General features: G+C 52.2%; 7 protein-coding genes across 7 annotated transcripts; 5 read left to right on the top strand and 2 right to left on the bottom strand.

The window, feature by feature from the left end:
• Nucleotides 1-1,406: 1,406 nt before the first annotated feature.
• FIBRA_02608 (uncharacterized protein) lies at nt 1,407-3,147 on the bottom strand (the record flags this gene model as incomplete). Its single annotated transcript, XM_012324467.1, has 2 exons — nt 1,407-2,759; nt 2,830-3,147. 2 exons carry the CDS (start codon nt 3,145-3,147, stop codon nt 1,407-1,409), a joined length of 1,671 nt encoding a protein of 556 aa, XP_012179857.1.
• An 826-nt stretch (nt 3,148-3,973) lies between these two features.
• Nucleotides 3,974-5,436, bottom strand: FIBRA_02607 (uncharacterized protein; the record flags this gene model as incomplete). Its single annotated transcript, XM_012324466.1, has 2 exons — nt 3,974-4,463; nt 4,520-5,436. 2 exons carry the CDS (start codon nt 5,434-5,436, stop codon nt 3,974-3,976), a joined length of 1,407 nt encoding a protein of 468 aa, XP_012179856.1.
• A 3,280-nt stretch (nt 5,437-8,716) lies between these two features.
• Nucleotides 8,717-9,154, top strand: FIBRA_02606 (uncharacterized protein; the record flags this gene model as incomplete). The annotated part of the gene is made up of 3 exons (XM_012324465.1): nt 8,717-8,842; nt 8,901-9,026; nt 9,080-9,154. 3 exons carry the CDS (start codon nt 8,717-8,719, stop codon nt 9,152-9,154), a joined length of 327 nt encoding a protein of 108 aa, XP_012179855.1.
• Nucleotides 9,155-9,859: 705 nt separating this feature from the next.
• On the top strand, nt 9,860-11,641 carry FIBRA_02605 (uncharacterized protein; the record flags this gene model as incomplete). Its single annotated transcript, XM_012324464.1, has 6 exons — nt 9,860-10,023; nt 10,072-10,637; nt 10,784-11,010; nt 11,101-11,352; nt 11,434-11,518; nt 11,568-11,641. 6 exons carry the CDS (start codon nt 9,860-9,862, stop codon nt 11,639-11,641), a joined length of 1,368 nt encoding a protein of 455 aa, XP_012179854.1.
• Nucleotides 11,642-12,066: 425 nt separating this feature from the next.
• On the top strand, nt 12,067-12,670 carry FIBRA_02604 (uncharacterized protein; the record flags this gene model as incomplete). Its single annotated transcript, XM_012324463.1, has 6 exons — nt 12,067-12,131; nt 12,184-12,201; nt 12,254-12,283; nt 12,337-12,411; nt 12,465-12,530; nt 12,589-12,670. 6 exons carry the CDS (start codon nt 12,067-12,069, stop codon nt 12,668-12,670), a joined length of 336 nt encoding a protein of 111 aa, XP_012179853.1.
• A 2,525-nt stretch (nt 12,671-15,195) lies between these two features.
• Nucleotides 15,196-15,964, top strand: FIBRA_02603 (uncharacterized protein; the record flags this gene model as incomplete). Its single annotated transcript, XM_012324462.1, has 2 exons — nt 15,196-15,730; nt 15,792-15,964. 2 exons carry the CDS (start codon nt 15,196-15,198, stop codon nt 15,962-15,964), a joined length of 708 nt encoding a protein of 235 aa, XP_012179852.1.
• A 2,340-nt stretch (nt 15,965-18,304) lies between these two features.
• FIBRA_02602 (uncharacterized protein) lies at nt 18,305-19,106 on the top strand (the record flags this gene model as incomplete). The annotated part of the gene is made up of 3 exons (XM_012324461.1): nt 18,305-18,459; nt 18,519-18,646; nt 18,709-19,106. The coding sequence occupies 3 exons, from the start codon at nt 18,305-18,307 to the stop codon at nt 19,104-19,106; spliced, it is 681 nt and encodes a 226-aa protein (XP_012179851.1).
• Nucleotides 19,107-20,545: the final 1,439 nt, after the last annotated feature.

Here is a 20,545-nt window from a genome sequence, read left to right as displayed (position 1 = left end):
TAATCATGATGTGTTGCACGTTTTTGGGGGTCGTCGCTGTGTCGTATCGCCTTGGTGTGTCGGGAGCCATTGTTAAGCGTCAAAGGTATCGTAGCGATCCTCGCTCCTGGCACCTTGTCTTCGCCCGGTGGTGCTGGATGTCCTGAACCTCGGACCGCGCATGGCAAAGCCGGCGACCGAGCATCCGGCAACCCATCGTGTCTCAATACTTCCGAGATACGCCGCACCGTCGTCGCTGTGGTTCGTATGAGAAAAGAAAAGAAAAGAAAAGAAAAGAAAAGAAAAGAGTAGCCGAGCTTGGGCGGCCCATGTCGGCACGCACGCCTGATGGAGAGCAAGGTGCCAATCCTGCCAATCCGAGAGCCCATTGAGTGATGCCCTCCAGAGTGTCTCTGGCTCCCCGCACAGAACTGGCGCAGGATGCGGGCGCGGCGCGTGCGTGCTGCTTGGGCGGGGAGACGGGCAAGGATGTGTCGAACCGCGCCGCTGAGGGCGGCGTCTCAGTGCGGGCTGCGTGAGCAGGTTGTGGGGCGAGCACCCCCATTGGACTTTGGCGGGGTGCATGCCGGCTGCACGACTACGTCCACACCGCTGACGTTGTCCAGGTCCACGCCTGACTGACTGACTGACTGACTGACTGACTGACTGGCTGACTATGCGGGTCTTAGATCTCCCGGGTCTTTCTGTCGACGGAATTGTAGAAGCCGTGTGTGTGTGTGTGATGCTTGCTCCGCTTCGTGGATGTGGAATCTCGTACAGTCTCGGGTTGTGAATCCGCTCTGGTTACTTGTGAACCCTGCTCAGCTCGCGTCGTGGACATCAGGCTGCATGTTGTTGTTTGTCTCTCAGGTCCCTGGTAGTATATCGGTTAGTACACGCGCCTGTCATACTTCATGTCGGACGCGCGAAAGCGGGGTTCGACTCCCCGCCAGGGAGTTTTTTTGATCCCAGATATATATAGATCTACGACCGTTTACTTCTCCCTTCTTGTCAACGCAATATCCCATGTATAATGCTAATTCAAACTGGTTAAGACTGCAGGTCATGGATCACGATTACCAGCCATATATCCATTTCTGCATATAGCTAAAATGGCTGATCATTGACTGGCCTGTCCCAAGCGCAGGGAGCAATTTGGCTAGTAGAAGTCGGATCGCCCGCCTTGACTTCCCTGAAACTACAGGGACAGCGACCGGACTGAGTAGGACAACCTGCAACTCGGTAAATAGATAGCGCTGGCATCCTGGAATAAAGGGCGGTATATGCACATCCTCCCAGTCGCACGCTGTCCACCATGTCCCCGTCTACCTCTGGATTCACAAAGAATTTGAATCACTGTCCACAGTTCAGCGCTCGACGATACGACGGACACTCCACCTCCTCGTTTCGTCGCTCCGGCGCATACATTACGCCGCGGTCGAAGCCTCCAGCAACTTCCTGCTGTCTGCCTCGTTCTCCAGGCGGACACTCCGCATCTTCTCGAGCAGCGCGAGCCAAAAGTCGTCTTTCCCCGCGCGGTGCACGCGCTCCCGCTGCCACCGGATCATGCTCTCCAGTTCCAGCTTGGGGAACACGCCCGCGAGCAGATCCGCGACGCGGGCGACGGCCTTGTCCGAGTAGACGTGCGAGGCGTCCAGACACATGATCCGCTCGAGGCCGTGCGCGGAGAGCCCGTGGGGGTTGAGGGCGGGCGGGCGCGGCTCCTTCATGCAGCGCAGGTGCACCGTGCGCAGGAGCTTGCAGACGGACGCGACCTCGAGCAGGACCTGCAGCGACTCGTGTGGGCGGTCGCCCATGAAGATCGTGAACTCCTCGAGGCCCGGCCAGCTGAGGGCGACCCCGCGCAGGCCGACGACAGTCGCGCGCGACGGGACGTGCAGCGAGACGGCGCGGAGATGGCGCAGCGCGCGGAGGGGAGCGAAGATCCTCGCCATCGGGATCGAGTTGCGGTAGCAGGCGCCGAAAAACTCCAGCTCGCGCAGCCGCTGGAATCGCGCGGCGATGAGCTCTGAGAAGGTCAGCACCCAGTGCGGCCGCATGCTTTGTGGGAGGTCGCCGACAAGCACGTGTAAGGCTCGAAGCTCAGGCAGCTCGAAGGCCTGCAGGAAGCCGGTCACCTCGTTGTGGTTCGCCCAGATATGCAGAGTGCGCAAGGTTCGGAAATATCTGCGGGTGCTCCAATGGGGTATGTCTTCATCCAGCGAGAGCGTCTCAATAAACAGAGCCTCTAAGTTCGGAAGCGCTAAGAGTGCATTGACGAGTGCGTGGTCGATGGTATAGACTCTGAGATGGACGCTTTCAAGATGATTGAGCGCGCCAAGAAGCTGTGCCGCATATGCAGCGTCCCACCCCTTGCCCTGATCCACCTCACGCCAGCCTCTGGCCAGATCAATCCGGCGGATACGAGGCGAGGTATCGGTGAGCCCCTGCATGGCATCCAATAGTTCCCGCTTGAAATCACTTTCGCCGGGTTCGGGAAGCCAGCTGGGTGGACGAAGAACGAGGGATTGAAGGCCGAGGCCAGTCACGGCAGGGAAGACACTGCTCATGTCACCAGTGCCGGATATGATCCTGTCCCCGCTCCACTCCAAGCGCATCAACCTTGGGAACAGTGAGCCACCGAGCCGTTGCGCAATATATTGGATGACGGGCGCGCGAATGCCTCGTCGTTCTTCTCCGTCTATTGCTACCTCACGCACACGAACAGTGTATTGGCGAAGTCGGTCCAACTCGTTTGGGAGAATTTTATCCTCGACGAGCTAGAGATGGCGGTGTGAACGGCGTGTCGTTCAGAGAGGCGACAAACCACAGATAATTTGGGACACTCACGTATGTCCATTCACGTTCTTCTTCAAACCCCGGTGGAGCCGCCACAGTCCCGGGATACTGGATCGGACTGGGGACTGTTCTGAAAGCGGGGAGAATGCTAAGAGCGACGTGCTCTGAAGGGATCTCCCACCACAGAGCATTCAGCGAATGAAAAGAGAATGCCTTGTTGACGCGTGCGGTTCGAGCGAGGTCGCGCTTGAGATTGACCGTATCTATGAGGTGGGGACAGTAATCCTCGTCCCAGTGGTATCCTATGCGAAGATGTTGGAATATCTCTGCGAGTATGTCATCGCATTCCAGAGCACGGTGGGGAGCCATCGCGACTCAAAATCACAGTGGAAGGGACGGGGAGAGGATATGCTGTAGCTGTTAGGTATATTCTAGAGGAGGAATGTTTCAAAAACCATGCTCAGACGATCCTTTTATGCCGTTCTACGTTCTTTATCCAGTGCTGGTTTTTTGTTATGGTGGACTTTGCTATGGCAATAGATCTTTGCGGAGCGTGGCGTCGAGAGAGAGCCAAGAAGACGAGCGGGGTAAATGTATGTTTCGTCACGCCGAACGGGGGTCATCGGGCCGTAAGCGGAGTCAATACCAAATCACCGGCAGTCTCGGCTCTGAATCAGATCAGCCATCTCATCTCCTGCCGCGAAATGCCGCGTCCAAATGTCACTCTCACGCTTAAGAGACAAGAGCGCTGTTGCAATGCAGACAGCGGGGAGGGTACATATTATCACCTTCGGAATGTCACAGTGTCTCTTTGAGTACGTCCATTAATCCGACTACAATGCACATTCATAATACTTCATTCATAAGCCTCAGTACGTCCAACATGGATCAAATGAAAAATAGAACACGGAAGACTAAATAGTACAATAACAGGGTGAACTAAGGAACGGATTGTGGCCGCCGTAAAAATCATGCCAGATGTGTGACTAGGGATCAAAAAGGGGAAGTACTCGGGGTTCGTAGAGCTCTCCGTTGTTGATGTGAACTGAATGGCACGGAGAATACAGACGGTGTCGTGACCACAGATAACCTATACAAATTACAATGGATACAACAAAGCAGAGACCAAAGTGAAACGATAATGCTAGAGCTACATGTGTAAGATGAATCAACCACCATTCCTTTCCGCGTCCAATCACGACCGCAACCGACCCGCCTGCTTCCCCATCTCCTTCTCCGTTACAAGTTGCTCCATCGTAATGTCTTCCACAGGAGACTGCACAATGGCATACGTAGATCCCCACGTGCCAAAGTCGATTCTCGCCTGGACCTGGAACTTGCAACACTCGCGTCCTCTGAAGATTGCCATCGGCACAGGGACCCAGAAGCGCAGCGCCCACGAGCCGCCGGCACCAGTGTTAGACAGGTTGGACGGCAGGTACACCCAGCCAAGATCTGTGCAAATGCCCAGCGACGGGTCGAAGCGCTCCACGAGCTGGGACGGCGCGAGCATTTGGCCGGCAAACGCAGTGGAGTAGTCTGGCCGCATATCTGGCTCGCTCGCGTAGCTGGCATCGACCATCCACCACTCAATGTCCAAGTCATGAATAGGGCTTTCTCGCGGGGGCCCGGCGTACGGCTTGTTATCGGTGATGTAAATAACACCGGACCATGCATACACGTCGCTAGAGAACATGCGTCAATAATCCATAATCTCAGTTCGGAGAATACCACAGCTCACTCGAAATCGATGTCCCACATTGTGCAGTGTCGGTCCTTGGGTTTGATAGCGACATTGAAGCGGCATGAGGATAAGGAGGAGGTGCCAGCATCAAGCCAAGACGATCTGCAAGACTGCTTTCCTTTGTCCTCTGTGTCCTCGTCGAGGCCAGGAATTTCCTGAAGGTTGCCGATATCGAAAAGACAGGAGCCGTCCTGCCCCTCGACCGCCTCTCCATTGATCTCGGCATCCTCAACAATCGACGAAACAATGCTCCGGATAATATCTTCGTCGTTGTCCGATAACCGGCGCGAGAGCCGACCCTTGGCCCATTCCTCGCTGAGATCCTCCTCGACTTCAAGGACAGATACCGAAGACTCCGAAGTAGGAAATTCCACCGCAGCTTCCTGGCCATACGCTGACAAATCGCGGTATTTCCTCGCCCTCTTCAGGCCCTTTGTCTTGCGGGCGGGCTTCTCCGGCTCCTGTGCGGAGGGTTCAAAATCCAGCGCGGCTGCCTTCCTCTTCTCTTTCACCCTCTCCGACTTGCTTGACTCGCCGTGGTTGTGCGTCGCTGTGACCCCGAGGACTGGCGCCGGAGGCTTCACAAGGGAGGGCGGAGGAGGGCAGGCGCCCGATACCTTCCTTGTCCGCGGCGGGGCGGCCAGAACGCCCTTCACCGTGCGCACGCTATCTTGGCTGGTCGTGCGCCGTCGAGGCTCGCGGATGGTGGCGACTGACTCCGTCGACTCAGACGTTAGGCGGTGGCGAGGACGACCCGATCGAACGTCGTCCAAATTTGTGCTCTGACCGCTCTTGTCTCCGGAGGATTCTTGCAAATCGTGCCGACGTCTCTCGGGGTTGCGGCTGGGGAGCTTGGGCTTGGGCGCAATGAGCGTCCGAAGCTTCTGACCCATGGAGACGTTGCGGGAGTCCATCGCGGAGAGGCAAGAGGGGGGCAGAAAAATCGAGAACGATATCCGCTCAGCGGACTGCAGTCGGGAGTGAGAGAGAAGGAAGGTGGAGGCAGACGGTAATTTAAAGGCGCAGGCGAGGGCGGTAGGTGTGGCGGGATGCAGCGACGGCCACTTCGTCAAACTTGGACCAGCGAGAGCGGAAATTGGAATAAACGAGCGCAGTAAACGAGAGACGGTAGAATTTGATGCAGCCGATCACGGATTCCTGTGCATACTTATACGCGGGACAAAGCATGCCAAAGCAAGCGGTTGCAAAAGGACTTATCGGGGCAACTGATCTTGGCGGCGGCCACACCAAGAGAACAATAGCAGGGTCGATCAAATTCACGTGTGCAGCTCTTCCACTGTAGCCTCCTCCTGTGGCCGAGTATTTTCAAGCCCAGCCAAAGCGCAGTGAAGCAACACAGAGGTCTAGGCCATGGAGTCTTTACCGCAACCACCCGCATTTGTTCTTCTGCCGTGAATTTTGGGAGGCAAGAGAGGCATTTGGGCGATCAACTCATACAAGTCACGATCCGATGGGTTACATAGGAGTAAGGGAAGTTAGAGAGTCCTTGAGCCGAGTTGTGTAGTCTTGGGCACTACGCTTGCGTCTCGGGACAAGTCAGCTCTCCGCCTGAGCTTCTACACAATGGATTGCTCACTGCACAGGGAAGCCGCATTGCACTATTCCATCGGATCGGATTTCTTTCGGTCACCAGAAGGTCAACCAAGCTAAAACAGACGAGTCGCCCTATCGTATGCGTGAGCTTCCGTCCGGCGCCGACTCGGTCAACGCAGCAGTCAATGAAAATGGTCACTTTCACACAGCACACGACTTTACGGTGTAATAGTAGAGGATCGATATGATTGTGGTAGAGAAGGAGTCAGGAGCATGACATGGATATGAGATTCGACATGAGAGCGTGGATCTATACGATATCTGAAGGACAGTGTCACTAGGCAGAGCCTAGCAAACTGAAAATCATTTTTGGGAAGGCATCAGACAATAGAGTACACAACGTACCGTGTCAAAAATATCCATGTGCCAGTACGGCCACCCATCGCAGGCCACACCCAGATCGACACGAGCTCTTGCAAGAGTCTTCCAGTTTACCCCCGTGGTAGATAAGAATTCATATAAGAATTCGGCAATTTTGTGTAGACCCGTAGGTGCTTCCCATATACAAGGTGTGGCATTCTTGTGACAGCGATTGCGAGTCCTTTGATCTGGCTAGGGAACGACTATGACAGCAGAGGTCTGGCAAGAGGTGATGCGGGCAAGCATAGGAAAGTGTACCCCGATAGTCGAATCACGTCACGAATAAAATTGTGAGCCTTTGGCACGAGGTAGAGTGTGCCGATTAAAAGTTGCTGTCGAAGAGTTGTCGCAGTGCCCAAGGCCCCAGAGCGCGTGATGTGGGAGCATGACTACCGGTTCGGCGGTTGGGGATTAAAACACTTGCGAGTCTTGCCCTTCGTTTGGCCAGTGCGAGATCTCACAGCAGAAGAAAAATTGTCAGCAGGGTGTTGGAAGCAGCGCAGGAAGAATTCGAGGGCAAGCAGAATCCCCCGTGGCGTCGAAAATTGCTCAAGAGCTACGCGAAACAGCCGGCGAGACAAGCGTGTGGCTGGCTGGTCCCGGCGCATTGATGCCTTGCTCCCTCTTTGCGCGACATCATGCTGTTCCAACGACCATCATCATTACTTGCCTCGTTTCTGCTGTCGTTCTTGCTCTACAATTTCCGTCAAAGTTGTTTATAATGCTCAGGAGTCAAGGTACTGGCACTCGGAAAAAAACCACTTGGCTTACGGTTCAAAAATTGTCTGCTGCGACCTGGACTCTGCTGAATCTATGCGCAAAATTCTGCTGGTATAGGGATTCGTGCTCCTAGCTGGATTGTCTTCTTGTTTCTCAAGTTATCAAGGGCTCGCCCGATTTTTACTGTCGCCGCGGCGGCCTCATCCACAGTGGCAGCCAATCCCTCTGCTTCGTGCAGAAACGTGTAAATCAACCCCTCACGATCCTGGATGATTGTCCATCAGGGCACGAGGAAGTGCGATACTGTCGTCGACCAGGAGAGGGATTTGGAAGATAAATATGCGGGTGCGTCATGTGTGTCTTGCTTTCATTTTGGCTCTGGAGTGTCTGTCATGTTCACAACCGTTTCTTCGAGTACATCACAACGGTGGAGCCTCGCTCTGTCGTGCCCTTCCATAGTCGTGGTCTCAGGATATCGTCGCGCGACTGCGACCGTGCAGATCGCACAAGGCGTAGCTTGCATGTTCTTTTGCACAGGCTTACGGAGTTTCTGTTCACACATTTGCGATCGCTAGTCTTCAGGCTTGCGGTGAGGATTATTAGCAGTTTTTCAGTTCAGCGCTTTGCTTCGGAGATGCGTGGCTGGATCAACTCGCCTGTGTGCATTGGCGCTGCGCCAGCTTCGCGGCGGGTCACCCGTCACGTGTGACATGCGCGGCGGGTCACGTCACGCGACCCTAAAGGGAGCACGTTGTTGGCTAGCTCTCCGAGGCGAGACGAAGGGTCAGGGTGCCAACAGTGCGGGTCTAGAATTTTCATGGAGAAAATTTTTGTTCAGGTTAATACTGATGATGCGCTAATGACTGTTGCTATTCATGGAACCTGCATATTGTTTTGCTCCGTTGCGCTACAAGTTCGCCGTTGGGGAATGTTAATGAGCTCAAGAACGCCATAATTATCAGTGTTATGCCCACCGATTGTTATGGGCTCTTAGGAGAGTCATGCTTACCCTTCGGCGGATAGTATCATCTATGTGTATGATGTTCTGCCCTGCCATTCCTCCCTCACGGATATGGTGATTCAATTGTGTTTCTCACTCTTTCCGCTGTGGATACGGGAATGGCGATCCACGGGGTCCAGGCATGTTCAAACAGAAGCCAATATGACAAGATACGCAGTGAAGGTTTGCAGTCGGCGGCTGGAACGCGCCAACCTTAGCTGAATTTGTTCACACGTCTTCGCTTCTGCTCAACTTGCATCTCCTTTTTTATCGTTGCCGCCCTTTAAAATGAGCCCCAGCCTGGCTACTCTCTTTTCTATCCCTTCATTGCCTGTCCACACTACAGGCTCTCCAATCGGATAGTTCTCGACGCAAGCGACATCGGACGCGACTCACTTCATATCATCTTGCATACCTCCCTGATGCGCTGTCCTTCGTATCGTTCCCTCCATCTTCTGAGACATCACCCTTACCCTAGAGCTCTACGCCATGTCGACACTATGGACGTCGTGGACCGTGACCTTCGTCCCGCCGACTCTCCTGTTAGCTTTTCAACGCGCATTACAGATCAACCTCTTCGCATAGACTCGGTTGAAATGGGAGCGTCGCCGCCAGATATTGAGTTGGTGTGTTCGCTGTTATGGATTTTGGCTGGCTCATTCTCATACATTTTCCTGCTCACAGCGCCCTACTAAGAGGACGAGCCAAGACCAAAACACAGACGTATCGTTGCTTGACTTGGACGGCGACATATATGGAGATGAACAGCTCCCGGCGCGCATTAGAGCAACGATTGCTGAGTATCTTGGAGTGAGTCTTTTCCGTTGTTGGGTCGGACAAGCTTGAGTAATGTTTTACTTTAGCACGTTGTCGATGGTGTACGACGGTGGTCCTTCACCATACGCAATATCAAGGGATGGCGTTTTAAACTCATATGAAAATGTGCATCCAGAGACAAATATTTTAGTATTTGAATGAAAATGTCGGCTGGAGCACCGTGGAAAATCTACACTGTTATGTTCGTGGTTAATTGCTTGCTCTTGTATATAGGATTAGTATCAAGCACTGCATGCTGTTCTGGAAATTTTTAGTCGGATTGTTCATTGTTCATTGAGAAGGACTGGGATTATGAACTGAGGCTAGTGAGGTATAGCTGAAGTTGTAACATATTGGACGGTGCGTCAGTCAATGTATTCCTCGTTGTCCTGACACAATTCTGAAAAATGTTCCGACTCTTCTCAGGATGTGGAACTGTTGTGGCATCTTCTATGTCGCGGGAGAAGATATATACAAGATGAAACATTAGCAACATAGACCGCATATGTAGTCGCTCAAATTTGAATGAGGTGATGGCTACTCTCGAAATTCACTTGCTGAAAATAACACTCACGCCTGGTAAATAGGTGAGATAGTATATCAGCAACAATTCTATCGATAATGTAGCTATAACACCACAATCTTCTGAAGAAAGTGGCGTCGGTACAATTCTCAGTCTTCCGCCAGGGCATACCTTGACACATGATCGATTGCTCTTCGTGCCTGCGGCTGACACTGTAAATTCGTGCAGCTCGAGTGTAGCTTGTTGCTTTCCCTACAGTACACTCCAGGCATATGTGCTGAAACGACAGGAGCACTGAAAAGCCATGACGAAACGATTGCGTAGCTCGGACAACACCGCTTTACCTGTTATTTCGAATCGTAGCCCGGAGTACCAGTCAGAAGGTGACGGACCGGGCGTCCACTCCGCTCAGCAATGGCCCGTGAGCAAGGATGCCATGAGCGCTGCTCGTACCTTCCTCCAGGAATGGTACTTCTATCTTATTCATAATTTGCAACATGCTCACGATCGCGTCAGTGCATCAGCGCGTCAGCCTACCCTTCTTCTTCCCGACAAGGACGCCGACGGCCTATGCAGCGGCCTGATCTTATATCACACGCTTTGTGCGCTTGGCCTTCCACCCCAGCTCCTTACCGTACACTTTGTGGCCAAAGGGTCGAATGTGCATGCGCCCGACGAGCGTGCTCAGCTCGCTAGCTATCAGGCGAGATACCTCGTCCTCGTCGACCAGGGTAGCCGTCCAGGCCCTCCAATTGTGGACAGCGAAGAGGCGAAGGTGCTTATTGTAGATCATCACGCGAGCGACAGCTTTCCAGCAAATGCCCAAGTCCTCTCAGCCGCGGGCTGTGAACCTGTAGCAACATCGTCGACACTTGCATACCTCCTGTGTCGCCCACTAGTGGCCAGCGCGGACTCCGCTTCATCTGAGCTCAAGGAACGGCTTGAATATCTATGTGTGATGGGCACAATGGGCGACCTGGGTGCAGGATTCAAGTGGGAGGCGCCTTTCCCTGATATGCGAGTTTGCATGAAGCGCTGGACGAAGAAAGCGCTTGCAGAAGCTGTAAGCCTCCTGAACGCTCGTGAGTCTGCAGTATCTAGTCCTTTTTCTCATCGCTATCCCCGTGTCCGCGAATTAATCGGCGCACTCTTTGAGCACCACAATATGTCATGAGCAATGTTGATCTCTACAAATTGATACTCTGATCTTACTACCTGCCCCGTGCAGCGCGCAGGACAGCTCGATACGACGTGATTGCGGCATGGGACGCCCTCATGCACGCCTCTTCTCCGCGCGAACTCGTGTCATCGTCGGCGCCACTTATCAAACGGCTCCATGCCGCCCGCGACGAGGTCCGCAGGGAGGTAGAGCGGTGCACGCACACTGCGCCTATGTTCTCAGGTGATGGTCGCGTCGCTCTCATTCGCATCAGCAGCACAGCACAAGTGCATCCGGTAAGCAGTGCGCATGTCTTACATTCACGAATTTCAAGTTAAAATATGTCTACATGATACTAACGCCATCGTTCCTCACCGATCTCATAGCTCATCGCGACACGCTGGGCCGCAACCCTGAAGTCTGCACGTCTCGAGATGGTGATGTGTGCGAATGACGGGTACCTACCGGGAGAGGCAAAGACGAACTTCGCGTGCCGCATCGCGCGATGTGCGCTCACACGCGGGCAGACCGATGATGCAAGGGAAATCGACGTGATGGAGATGTTGAAGCAGTACGCCAGCCATGTTCTCGGCTTGCAAAGTGCAATGGGCGAAGATTTTGCACGAGGGCATCGGCAGGTAAGATGCACATTGTCTTCTGAAAGCTCGCAACCTCGTCCTTACAGTGGGTACGATTCCGTTTATGCTCGGAACGCACAGGCGAGTGGAGGGATTGTGATGACAGCGCATTTCGAGCGGCTGTGGAACGCGATGAAAGAGACGGAGCCAGAGATAAGGGAAGCAGGTGGGTGTCTTCCATATTTACTGTTCGATCTTAGCTCACAGCTCCATAGGCCCTTCTCAGAAGAAGCGGAAGGCGTGGCCGAGTCAGGGAAATACGCTCGAAAGTTGGCTGAGGAAAACATAGATCCTAGTATCTGCATGTATTGAGCGTGCGCTGCCCAATGATGGTTATATGTGGAGGCAGTTGACATCATTCAATAGAACGGCAGTTGTCTCGGGCAATCGTAACCTTACTCCAGGGGCTGGGAGTTTTGTTTCTCCTACATTGAACATGACGTTCAACTCGGCCACTAGCTCCAATCGATGTTGAAGAAGAAGCAGTGCGTTTCATGAGCCTGCTGAGGAGTCGAATAGTAGTGCTATCACGCAAATGCAGCCACACGGAAGTAGTCAGCTATTGAGAGATTGGGTGCTGGCCATTGGGTGTCTCTTCAGTTTGTAACTTTGAATCTGAGATTAGAGGCTGACGCCTGTCATTGATGACAACCATTCTCATACATTTTTTACTTCAGATTTTCCACCATCATCCTTTCTCACTGACCATCCATTATGCGTTGTTCACCATTCATCCTTTCTGCTGTTCTGATTGCATCGGCGTCTGCCATCCAACATATGTAAGTTTTTGAGCGGAATATCACTGATTGTACTTCTGACACGCCGCCGCAGTGACAATTCTATGCTACAGTGAGCCATTGTCTTGAAGTATTGACTATCTTTGATCTTATGAGACGCTTAGGGATGTCTCTGGGCAGTACAACCATCCAAGGTGTGCATTGTCAGCCGCTATGCAAAGATGTAAAATCACGTATTCGATGTCAGATGGGTGGGGCGTACCGAGGAAATTAACGACTTTCCTACGAACGTACTCCTTAAACCCATGAATACAAGAGATATGTGAGTTCGAGCACCATACCGGACACGTAGACCCGTTGTACATTCGTTTTCAGGTCCTACCTGAGAAACATGAACAAAGAACCCGTGAATCCTTCCAGGAGCTATAAAATTGGAAACCTGTATGTTTTGATTTTTATTAGTGCATTTAATTTGTCCTGATTCCTCTTAAACGTACAGAATGGCGAATGAAGCACGATCATTCTATGCGCGATCACCCGAACCTTTTGTCATCCCTCCAGGAGAGCGAGAAAATTGGTGAGCATACGAAGAGTTAGACTTTCCACGAGCCGAACTAATCAATAAGTAACGGCTTGTGCAGGGTCGTTCCTCCTGCCTGTCGCTACACCTCATGCAAACGACGTTTACAGGAAAAGCTGGACTAGCCGATGGTAATCGAAGAAAGTACTCGAGCGCATAGATACACACATCGACTTGGACGTAGAAGCACAGTGCTTGATTCAAGCAGCTGGTATTGGCTCGTGAAAGAGATAAATCTCCCAAATCGGACGGTGAGCTCATGGCCTTCCAGTAATATCTCCATCTGCACGATCTACTGTTTCGTGGATTTCTTGTACATTATCCACCAGGGGCTCATATCTACCCTATATATCCGCTTGACTGTCAGAAGGCCGTCCAGGGCCTGCGGATAAGGCAGATGATTCAGGCGCCTATCCAGCCTCCGGTGTGTGTCGATAGGTTCAATAGACTGTAAGGAGCCTCCGAGGAAGCAGCCCGGGGCACCACCCCCGATATTGGGCTTGCTCCTTGACGGTTTTTTTATCTAAATCTGCGGCGGCACGCACAGCGAACGAGGATGCAACAAAGGCACGGCAGCAGCCCTGGTCCCGCTACGCGGCGTATCCACATGAGTGCCCCCGTCGACTTTCGCAGGTCTCCATAGCTCGGATGCCCTGGTTCTCCTCGCTCAAGCTCAAGACTTAGCCCGTTTGCCTCCTCACCCGCTCGTGTCCGGGGCCATAAAAACTGCTCCCACACCAAACGCGCACCATCAAAGAGTGATGTAGAGGCAAATAGGTGCAGAATTAGCAAGTGTTACATATCGGAGGATTACCATACTCAACTAACTGGCTGGATAAGGGGTAAACGTAGATTTCCGCGGTGGGTAGCCCTTCTGAGTAATCTTTAGTGATTCAAGCACACTTTGTACTGTAATATCAAAACCCACCACAACCTTGATGCGCATGGTCAGCTTCTATGTCCATTCAGATGAGTTTGCTATGGTATATGTGGCCACAAAGCTACCATGCCCTAGCTGATGCGGTAAATGCTCAGTAAGCAGATTTTGTAGTTGTGGTTGGTGACGTTGACGCTCCGTGTGACAGCCACATTTTCTCGCCACCAATGGAAATTCTGCCATGGCAACATGAATGTGGCCAGGACTGGGGCTGACAGAGTGACACGCGCACTGCCACACACCCCTCCGCAGACATATAAGACGGCGTCCAGATTCATCCACTCTACAGCACACGAGTTTGTCTTTCCGTCCTCCTCCCGCTTCCTTCGTCATGTTCAGAGATTCTCAAGACAAGTCGTTCCGCACGAAGCTGCGTACAATGCTTACTGGGGAGTCAACTATCCCGGCCCCACCGAGGCCGCATATTTCGCACCCAACTCGTCTTGTGCCACGGCAAAAGCGGCCGTATCAGATGCTAAAAGCGGAAGATGGCGACGCTTCCCATGTCGTACATTATCATGGACAATATGCGCCTGAATTCATTATGCCTATGGAGATGCGAATACGTGCGCAACCCACCGCTTGGAATAGCACGCATACATCTGAAGACACAGACAACCCACCAAAGTCACGTCAGTCTGCTCGTCCCGCAAGAAACACCAACCAAGAATGGTGTGATTCATTACACTCGTTCAAAAGTGGGATCTCCAGCCTCTTCTGTCATTCTTTTGGGGCATTGTGGAGACAATTCGTTGTAGAGGAGTAGTTGGCTCAAATGAGGCCATGTATGTGCAGTCGTTTTGGTTGAAAATTCATTACGGAAATGACGTCAGCTTCCAGGTATTACGAGGACTCAAACTTTAGGGATAGAAGACAGAATGGGCTTCATACCTCGAACTTCTTGTCCTAAGGTTTTGTCTTGAATTTGTACAAAACCTTCGACTGAACGGTCTTAGTAGGGATACTATACTATTGGCGATGGTAACGAAATTGCATAAGGCTACCGATTGCGAATGATTTCCGAGACACATTAGCTGAATAGGCCTGAGGATATTTAGACTGTGATAGACTATCATGGTTTCATGTTCACACTTGAAAGACTGTAGATGATGGAGTAAAGGAGCTTTACTCGAGCGCGGTAACGAATGTCGATTACTCGGATGACTAAGCGATCGCGAAATCAACCATGATCGCCTTCACGCCAGTGCCAACTTAATTCTGAATACCATAGACTGAAGTCTCTACCGATTGATCTAGCAAACTCGGAACTGTACGAGGACACTCCTGTGTAGCGTAAAAACAACATGAGACACTTGTAGGTAAAGGTAGACCTGAACCCGTCGTCGGTTTCTGCAATACGGTATGTATGACTCGAATGCATGAAATTTGCAGCCATGTTCTGATGATCTTTATGGCAAGGACGCATACACGCGGCAACCATTTCCACTACTTATACATACAGAGGGAAGCCCGTTTTTCCTAACGTAGACGGGCTCTAGCACGCCAGCCAGTATGCCACCCCGTTCTTGGTCGCAATCTAGTCAGTCATGCGCTGATAATGAAATCCAGCAAACCATACAGCATTCACCATGGAATTTGAAGAAACCATATCATCGGAAGATCAGACGTTCTGTTCTCCTACCAAGCCGACAGGTCTTCTGGAGGGCACCTTTCCGAAGCCACTGTCATCTCCGGGGAAGCGCATAAAGGTCTTAATTCGCGATGCCACAAGCGAGGATCTTCCAGCACTAGTTGATATCTTCAACGAAGAAATTGCGACCTCTACCTGCACGTTCCGGATGAGACCAGTGGATATCGAAGATCGACGAGCATGGCTATCGGAACTCACAAAAGACGGATATCCCTGCCTGGTGGCTATACACGCCGATGATACTGGGAAAGAAACAACAATCGGGTGGTGCAACTTGTCACGGTATCGATATCAAGAAGCCTACAACGCGTGCGATTTCATCTTATCTCGATTAGAGTCTTCTAACTCAGAGCGCAGGACTGTAGAAATCAGCATGTATACCCATCGCGACTTCCGGGGTCGAAACATCGGATCGAAGCTGCTCAAAGCTATCTTGCTGGAAGCACAAAAGCGAAACTACAGGACCATTCTAGGTGAGCATTGTCACCGACTAGTCTCGAAATTAGAGCCCAGAGTTCAATTCAACTTTTGCAGCTATGGTCGCAGCCGATCCAGCATCGAGCGATCGCGAGAGGTTCTGGGTGCAGCGAGGCTTTGAACTACGAGGCACTCTGAGAGAACTTGGCTTCAAATTCGATCGGTGGGTTGATGTTGGAGTATACCAACTCATGCTTGAGGGTCTCGTTCACCGTACCAAGGACAATTGATATCCTTACTCCTATGTGAAAACGAACATATGGGTCCAAATGCACCATATATCCATGATAATCGAAGGTGCGTCGAGAAAACGATTTAGGATGTACGTGATTTTTGCAACGTTCTTTTGGGCTGTATTTGACCTTTCGGTATGCATTGGTCCCTTGCGCAAATAGAGCTTGCTGACGTTGACTATAACCATGGGGTCGACACGGAGCATGCGAGCGTAATACCTGCTGCGGGCAGCACTACCGCGGCATCTCCTTGGCGTGTTGGACAACCTCTAACCCTTCATAACGACCTTCAATCTCATATAATCCTCCGTATCGTCAGGATAGTTACTAGAGCAGTCGATAACGATACGAGCGATAGCTGCGACAGTAGGCCACCCGACGAGCCTATTGATAATGTCCTTTGGTGCGCTGTCTCTCCCGCATGAAACCTGGAGCATCGAACGCTGTAAGTCCTTTGGTTTTTCTTTATGGAAAAGAGGCAGGTATTCGGCAATTGAAGAAAAGGGTGGTCAGAGGATCGAAAGGATTCAAACATCCCGAAATGCGCTGAAGTGAGAGCGAAGAGATGAAAAATGCTTCGGTCTCGGTCTGCAATCGTCGAGTGAAGATATTTTGTAGAGGTATTTAGTGTTTCCGCATACATTCAGATGCATATATCCCTACGCCGTTCCTCACAAAAGAGCCCTCCCCTCCTGACCCCGCTTGCGTCAACGGGGCTCTTAGACAGGTATCAATATCACAGTTCAACCACCCGAGTAGAGGTCTGAATACGAAGACACAGCCCTGACTGCGCACTTACCGGCTCACCTGATTATGACGCATCTACTAATACAAACACTCTTCTCTAGCGGCCTTGGCTTGTTGCGGTATGCAACTGATTTCGTCATCTAGTGGTCTTGGGCATCACGGCACGAGAACCTGTGCGAAGCCGAAGTATCGAGATTCGAGAATAGGTTGTCAATTATGGACGCCAGCAGGTGGGGAGCCGAAAAGATGCAGTCCGCACGCAGGATGCGGAACTCCTTCAGGGTGCCCGACGACGACAAATAGGCCTCTCCCAGAGGGTGACTTGAGACATGAGGTACCCATAAGCTACACCTATATGTTGCGTACATGCAACCAAGCTCCTATCGTCTGGAACCTGAAGTTCAGCAAGCCCGTCAACGACCATATCATTGCATATCCGTTACACGGGTCTTTCTGTCGAGACGGTCGTGTCCGCTACGAATAATTGAAGAAGAAGCAGAACTGCGGACTGGGAGCTGCGATCTCAGCCAGACGCCATGATCAATCTTGGAGTCAAATGAGCGATCAAGGTTCTGCACGATGCCGGGCTTGTCTTGGGCAACTTCCGGTGTGTGATTTCATTTTGGCTGCGCAGATAAGCAAACTACTCTAAGTAGCTGTCCGATACCTTTCCTTCGTATCGGTGCTCAACACGTCGGGGATCAAATGGGCGGGAGGTGTGGACGCCCACAAACTCATCGAAGAGAAGCACGACCTGGTCATGTTGAATTTATTGTAGAGCGAATAAACTTGAAGCAATGCCCATTCTACGGCCGCGGTTGCCCTGCCCTCTAGGCTACTGTAGCGCAAATAAGTCAAACAATAATCTCAATTTGTCGTCGCGCATCTTACATTGAGCATAGGCCCTTGCACAATTGTAGGTCTAGGGTGTGGCCCACAGCGGGGCCAGGTCGACGATCCATCTCCTCATCAACATGCACAGCAGCATCCAGTAGGGCAATAGGAACTGCGGATTTGATTTGAGTGTCGACTTCGTTTTTTCGGGGCCAGTTCAAGTTCCGTACATTCGTTACAGCATCTCCCTGTCTGCACTGTTCGCTACCGCCTCATTCGTGACATCCCCATGGCATCACTCAAATGCGTCATGTACTGCTGCGGGACCGGTTCACGCACACTCTACACTGCCCCACCGAACGGTTCGAGCCAGAAAAAATACATGCCTTAACATACGTCGGATTACGGCTTATGCGCAGCCAAACGTTATCATAGCCAGTCCCCAAGAAAGCACGTTGAAGCGCCCAAGGATTTGACGGATACCGGTAAATAAAATGTCGTACCACTTCGGGTGACTCCATCGCTATTGGCAGATGACGACCCGGCTGAGGTGTGGCTCAGGCTATGCTAACGCGAAGCCTGGCATGCAGGGAATGCGCGCCGCCAAATGCCATCTTATGTCCGCGCGCGCTGGGAGGTTTTAAGCTGCGAGATAGGCATCTTCGAGGCCTCAGCCCTCCCAGCTCATTGGATCGCGCTGCCACTTAGAGAACCCAGAGCTTTGTTAACGTTCACCACACGAGTTCTACGAACGAGATGATGCTCACCCGCTCCAGCCCTCTTGTCTTCCTTGCTCTCGCTGTTCCTCTGGCCCTCACGACCGCCGCGCTCCCTCAGAACGGCGCAGACGAGTATCCCTGCATCGCCCTATGCGAGACGCAGGCTGCGGCGAACGCCGGATGCCTCAGCTAGTGAGTCTGTCTCTCGCGCCGACCGAGGATTGTCTTGACGCACGCATCTGCGTCCACAGCGAGGACCTGCCCTGCGTGTGCACGTCTAACGCGTACTGGTCCAACGCGCAGTCCTGCATGCAGACCAGCTGCTCGTCTCAGGCGCTGCAGCTCGCGCAAACTCTGCAACAAGACCAGTGCACATACAGTGAGTTGCGCTTACCGACTGGCAGGCCTGATCCCGTTTGAACCCCTCCCCCCCTGTTACAGTAAACTACGTCCCCGGCGGGTCCTCTGCGGTCTCGAGCGACGCCTCCGTCGTTCGTTCCGCCGCAAGCTCGGTGTTCTCGAGCCAGTCCTCCGCAATCTCCTCCGTAGTCGCAAGCCAGTCTGCATACTACTCCTCTGTCTCGTCTGCGCTGGCTGCCGCGGCGTCGTCGCTGTCCAGCTCGCTCTCCGTCGGCGCGGCTTCGGCTGCGGGGATACACCAGAGCACGACCACTTCAACCTCGACGTCAACCTCGGCGGGGGCGACGAAGACTGAGGCAGGAGCGAGCGGTGGGAACTCGAGTGCCGGAGTCGCCCTGAGGACGGATGGGATGGGCGCACTTGCCGGAGTGGTGGTGGCGGTGATGGGGATGGTTCTGGGGACTCGTCTTGTTCTGTGAAGTGTTGTCTTGCCGTTTCCCTACTATGTTGCTCTGTGAACTTCTGTTTTTGTCCGAACGCCTGTGAGACTAGTAGAGGAGGTAGAATACGGAGGCGCTCACCTGGTTTCATTGCCGAGTGAACAAGGAATATATGTGCTCTTGGAGTTTAGTAGCCTGAGCTACGCAGCAGACAGCGGTTGAAGTCGGATAAATTCTTATCGCCACAACTTCGTGTGGTAGCCAGACGAGTTGGACATCACCAACAATGCTCATAACGAGAAGTACGAGACAGGCACTGGCTTAGTGGATACCCGCGGTGCACTGGGAGACGAACGTGAACGCACTTCGTTCAAGTTGCTGAAGTACGTGGCCGGCAACCGCCGAAGAGACACTCTCCGAGTCAACTCCGATTTGTTCTCACCGTCTCTTGTCTTTTTTGTCGGCGATGAGGATAACTTGCTGCGCACTTCTGCCTTGCTTATGTGGGAGATGGCCATAAATTCGCAATGAATATCCGCTGTTCTCTTCTGTAACGCTGGCATATATCTTTGAAAATTCGAGTGGGGTTTGGACACAGATACTATCCCCAATGCCAGCAACCCCGCAGCTAATTCTCGCTAACGTTGTACATCTCGGGCGCACAGGGTCTTTCTGCATTTCTGCCAACTGTCCGAATCTCAGATGTCACGATAGATTCACCTTCGCTGAACAAGGTACATTGCTGCACGATGTGCCCAATCGACCGGTCCCGTTTTAATGTTCCGCGCGTAGCTCTTGCCGGGATCATGACTGAGCCGCGTGCACATGAATCCAGTTCATGAATCAACTCGTGGAAACCTTTCTAGACGTTTGCGCCTTCCCTGGACGTAACTTTGATCAAACTGGAAAGCGCGGATTCCATATGGCGCCAACGTGAGTATCTACTGCTATCTCCAGCTCAGAATAGGCGGATACCGCGTACAGCATTCGCCATTAGGTACTTGTTGCCATCGTCCTGGTCAGGAGACTTTTTGTGCATTGGAGTTTGTTCAGACTTAATGCATCTATTCGGTACACTCTGTTAGCTGGTGCATTGTTGCACAGAACACATATCATTCGTGCTCTTTTCTACGAGTTCCAAAACGAGTCCGCACCGCTCTTCATCAACAGCTAGTACATGATTGGGCGTGGTATTCTCGTCACTCCCGTGTTGATGCCGATGTGTCGTTTGTGGAGGGTATGTTCAACGTTTGTGTCCTGATCTTTGATTGATCTTCGTGTCAGGCATTTTCTGTATCCTGTAGAGGCCAGGTCATCCCTAAGGCCCAACCCAATTCTAGCCTTCATGGTATCGATCAGTGTTTTGCACATGTCTTACAACAGGACTCACGATTGCACAGGCTAGATTGCACAGAAGATAGACTCCGTTGCAGTTTTTGGTCTAATTGGGCCATCGATGGCAATGATCCAGGGAGGAC

This window comes from Fibroporia radiculosa, assembly GCF_000313525.1.
Source record: "Fibroporia radiculosa TFFH 294 genomic supercontigs, scaffold1347, whole genome shotgun sequence".
In the NCBI taxonomy this organism is placed as follows: Eukaryota; Fungi; Basidiomycota; class Agaricomycetes; order Polyporales; family Fibroporiaceae; genus Fibroporia; species Fibroporia radiculosa.
The sequence above is the reverse complement of the archived record's forward strand: the minus strand, read 5'-3'. Positions and strand labels throughout refer to the sequence as shown.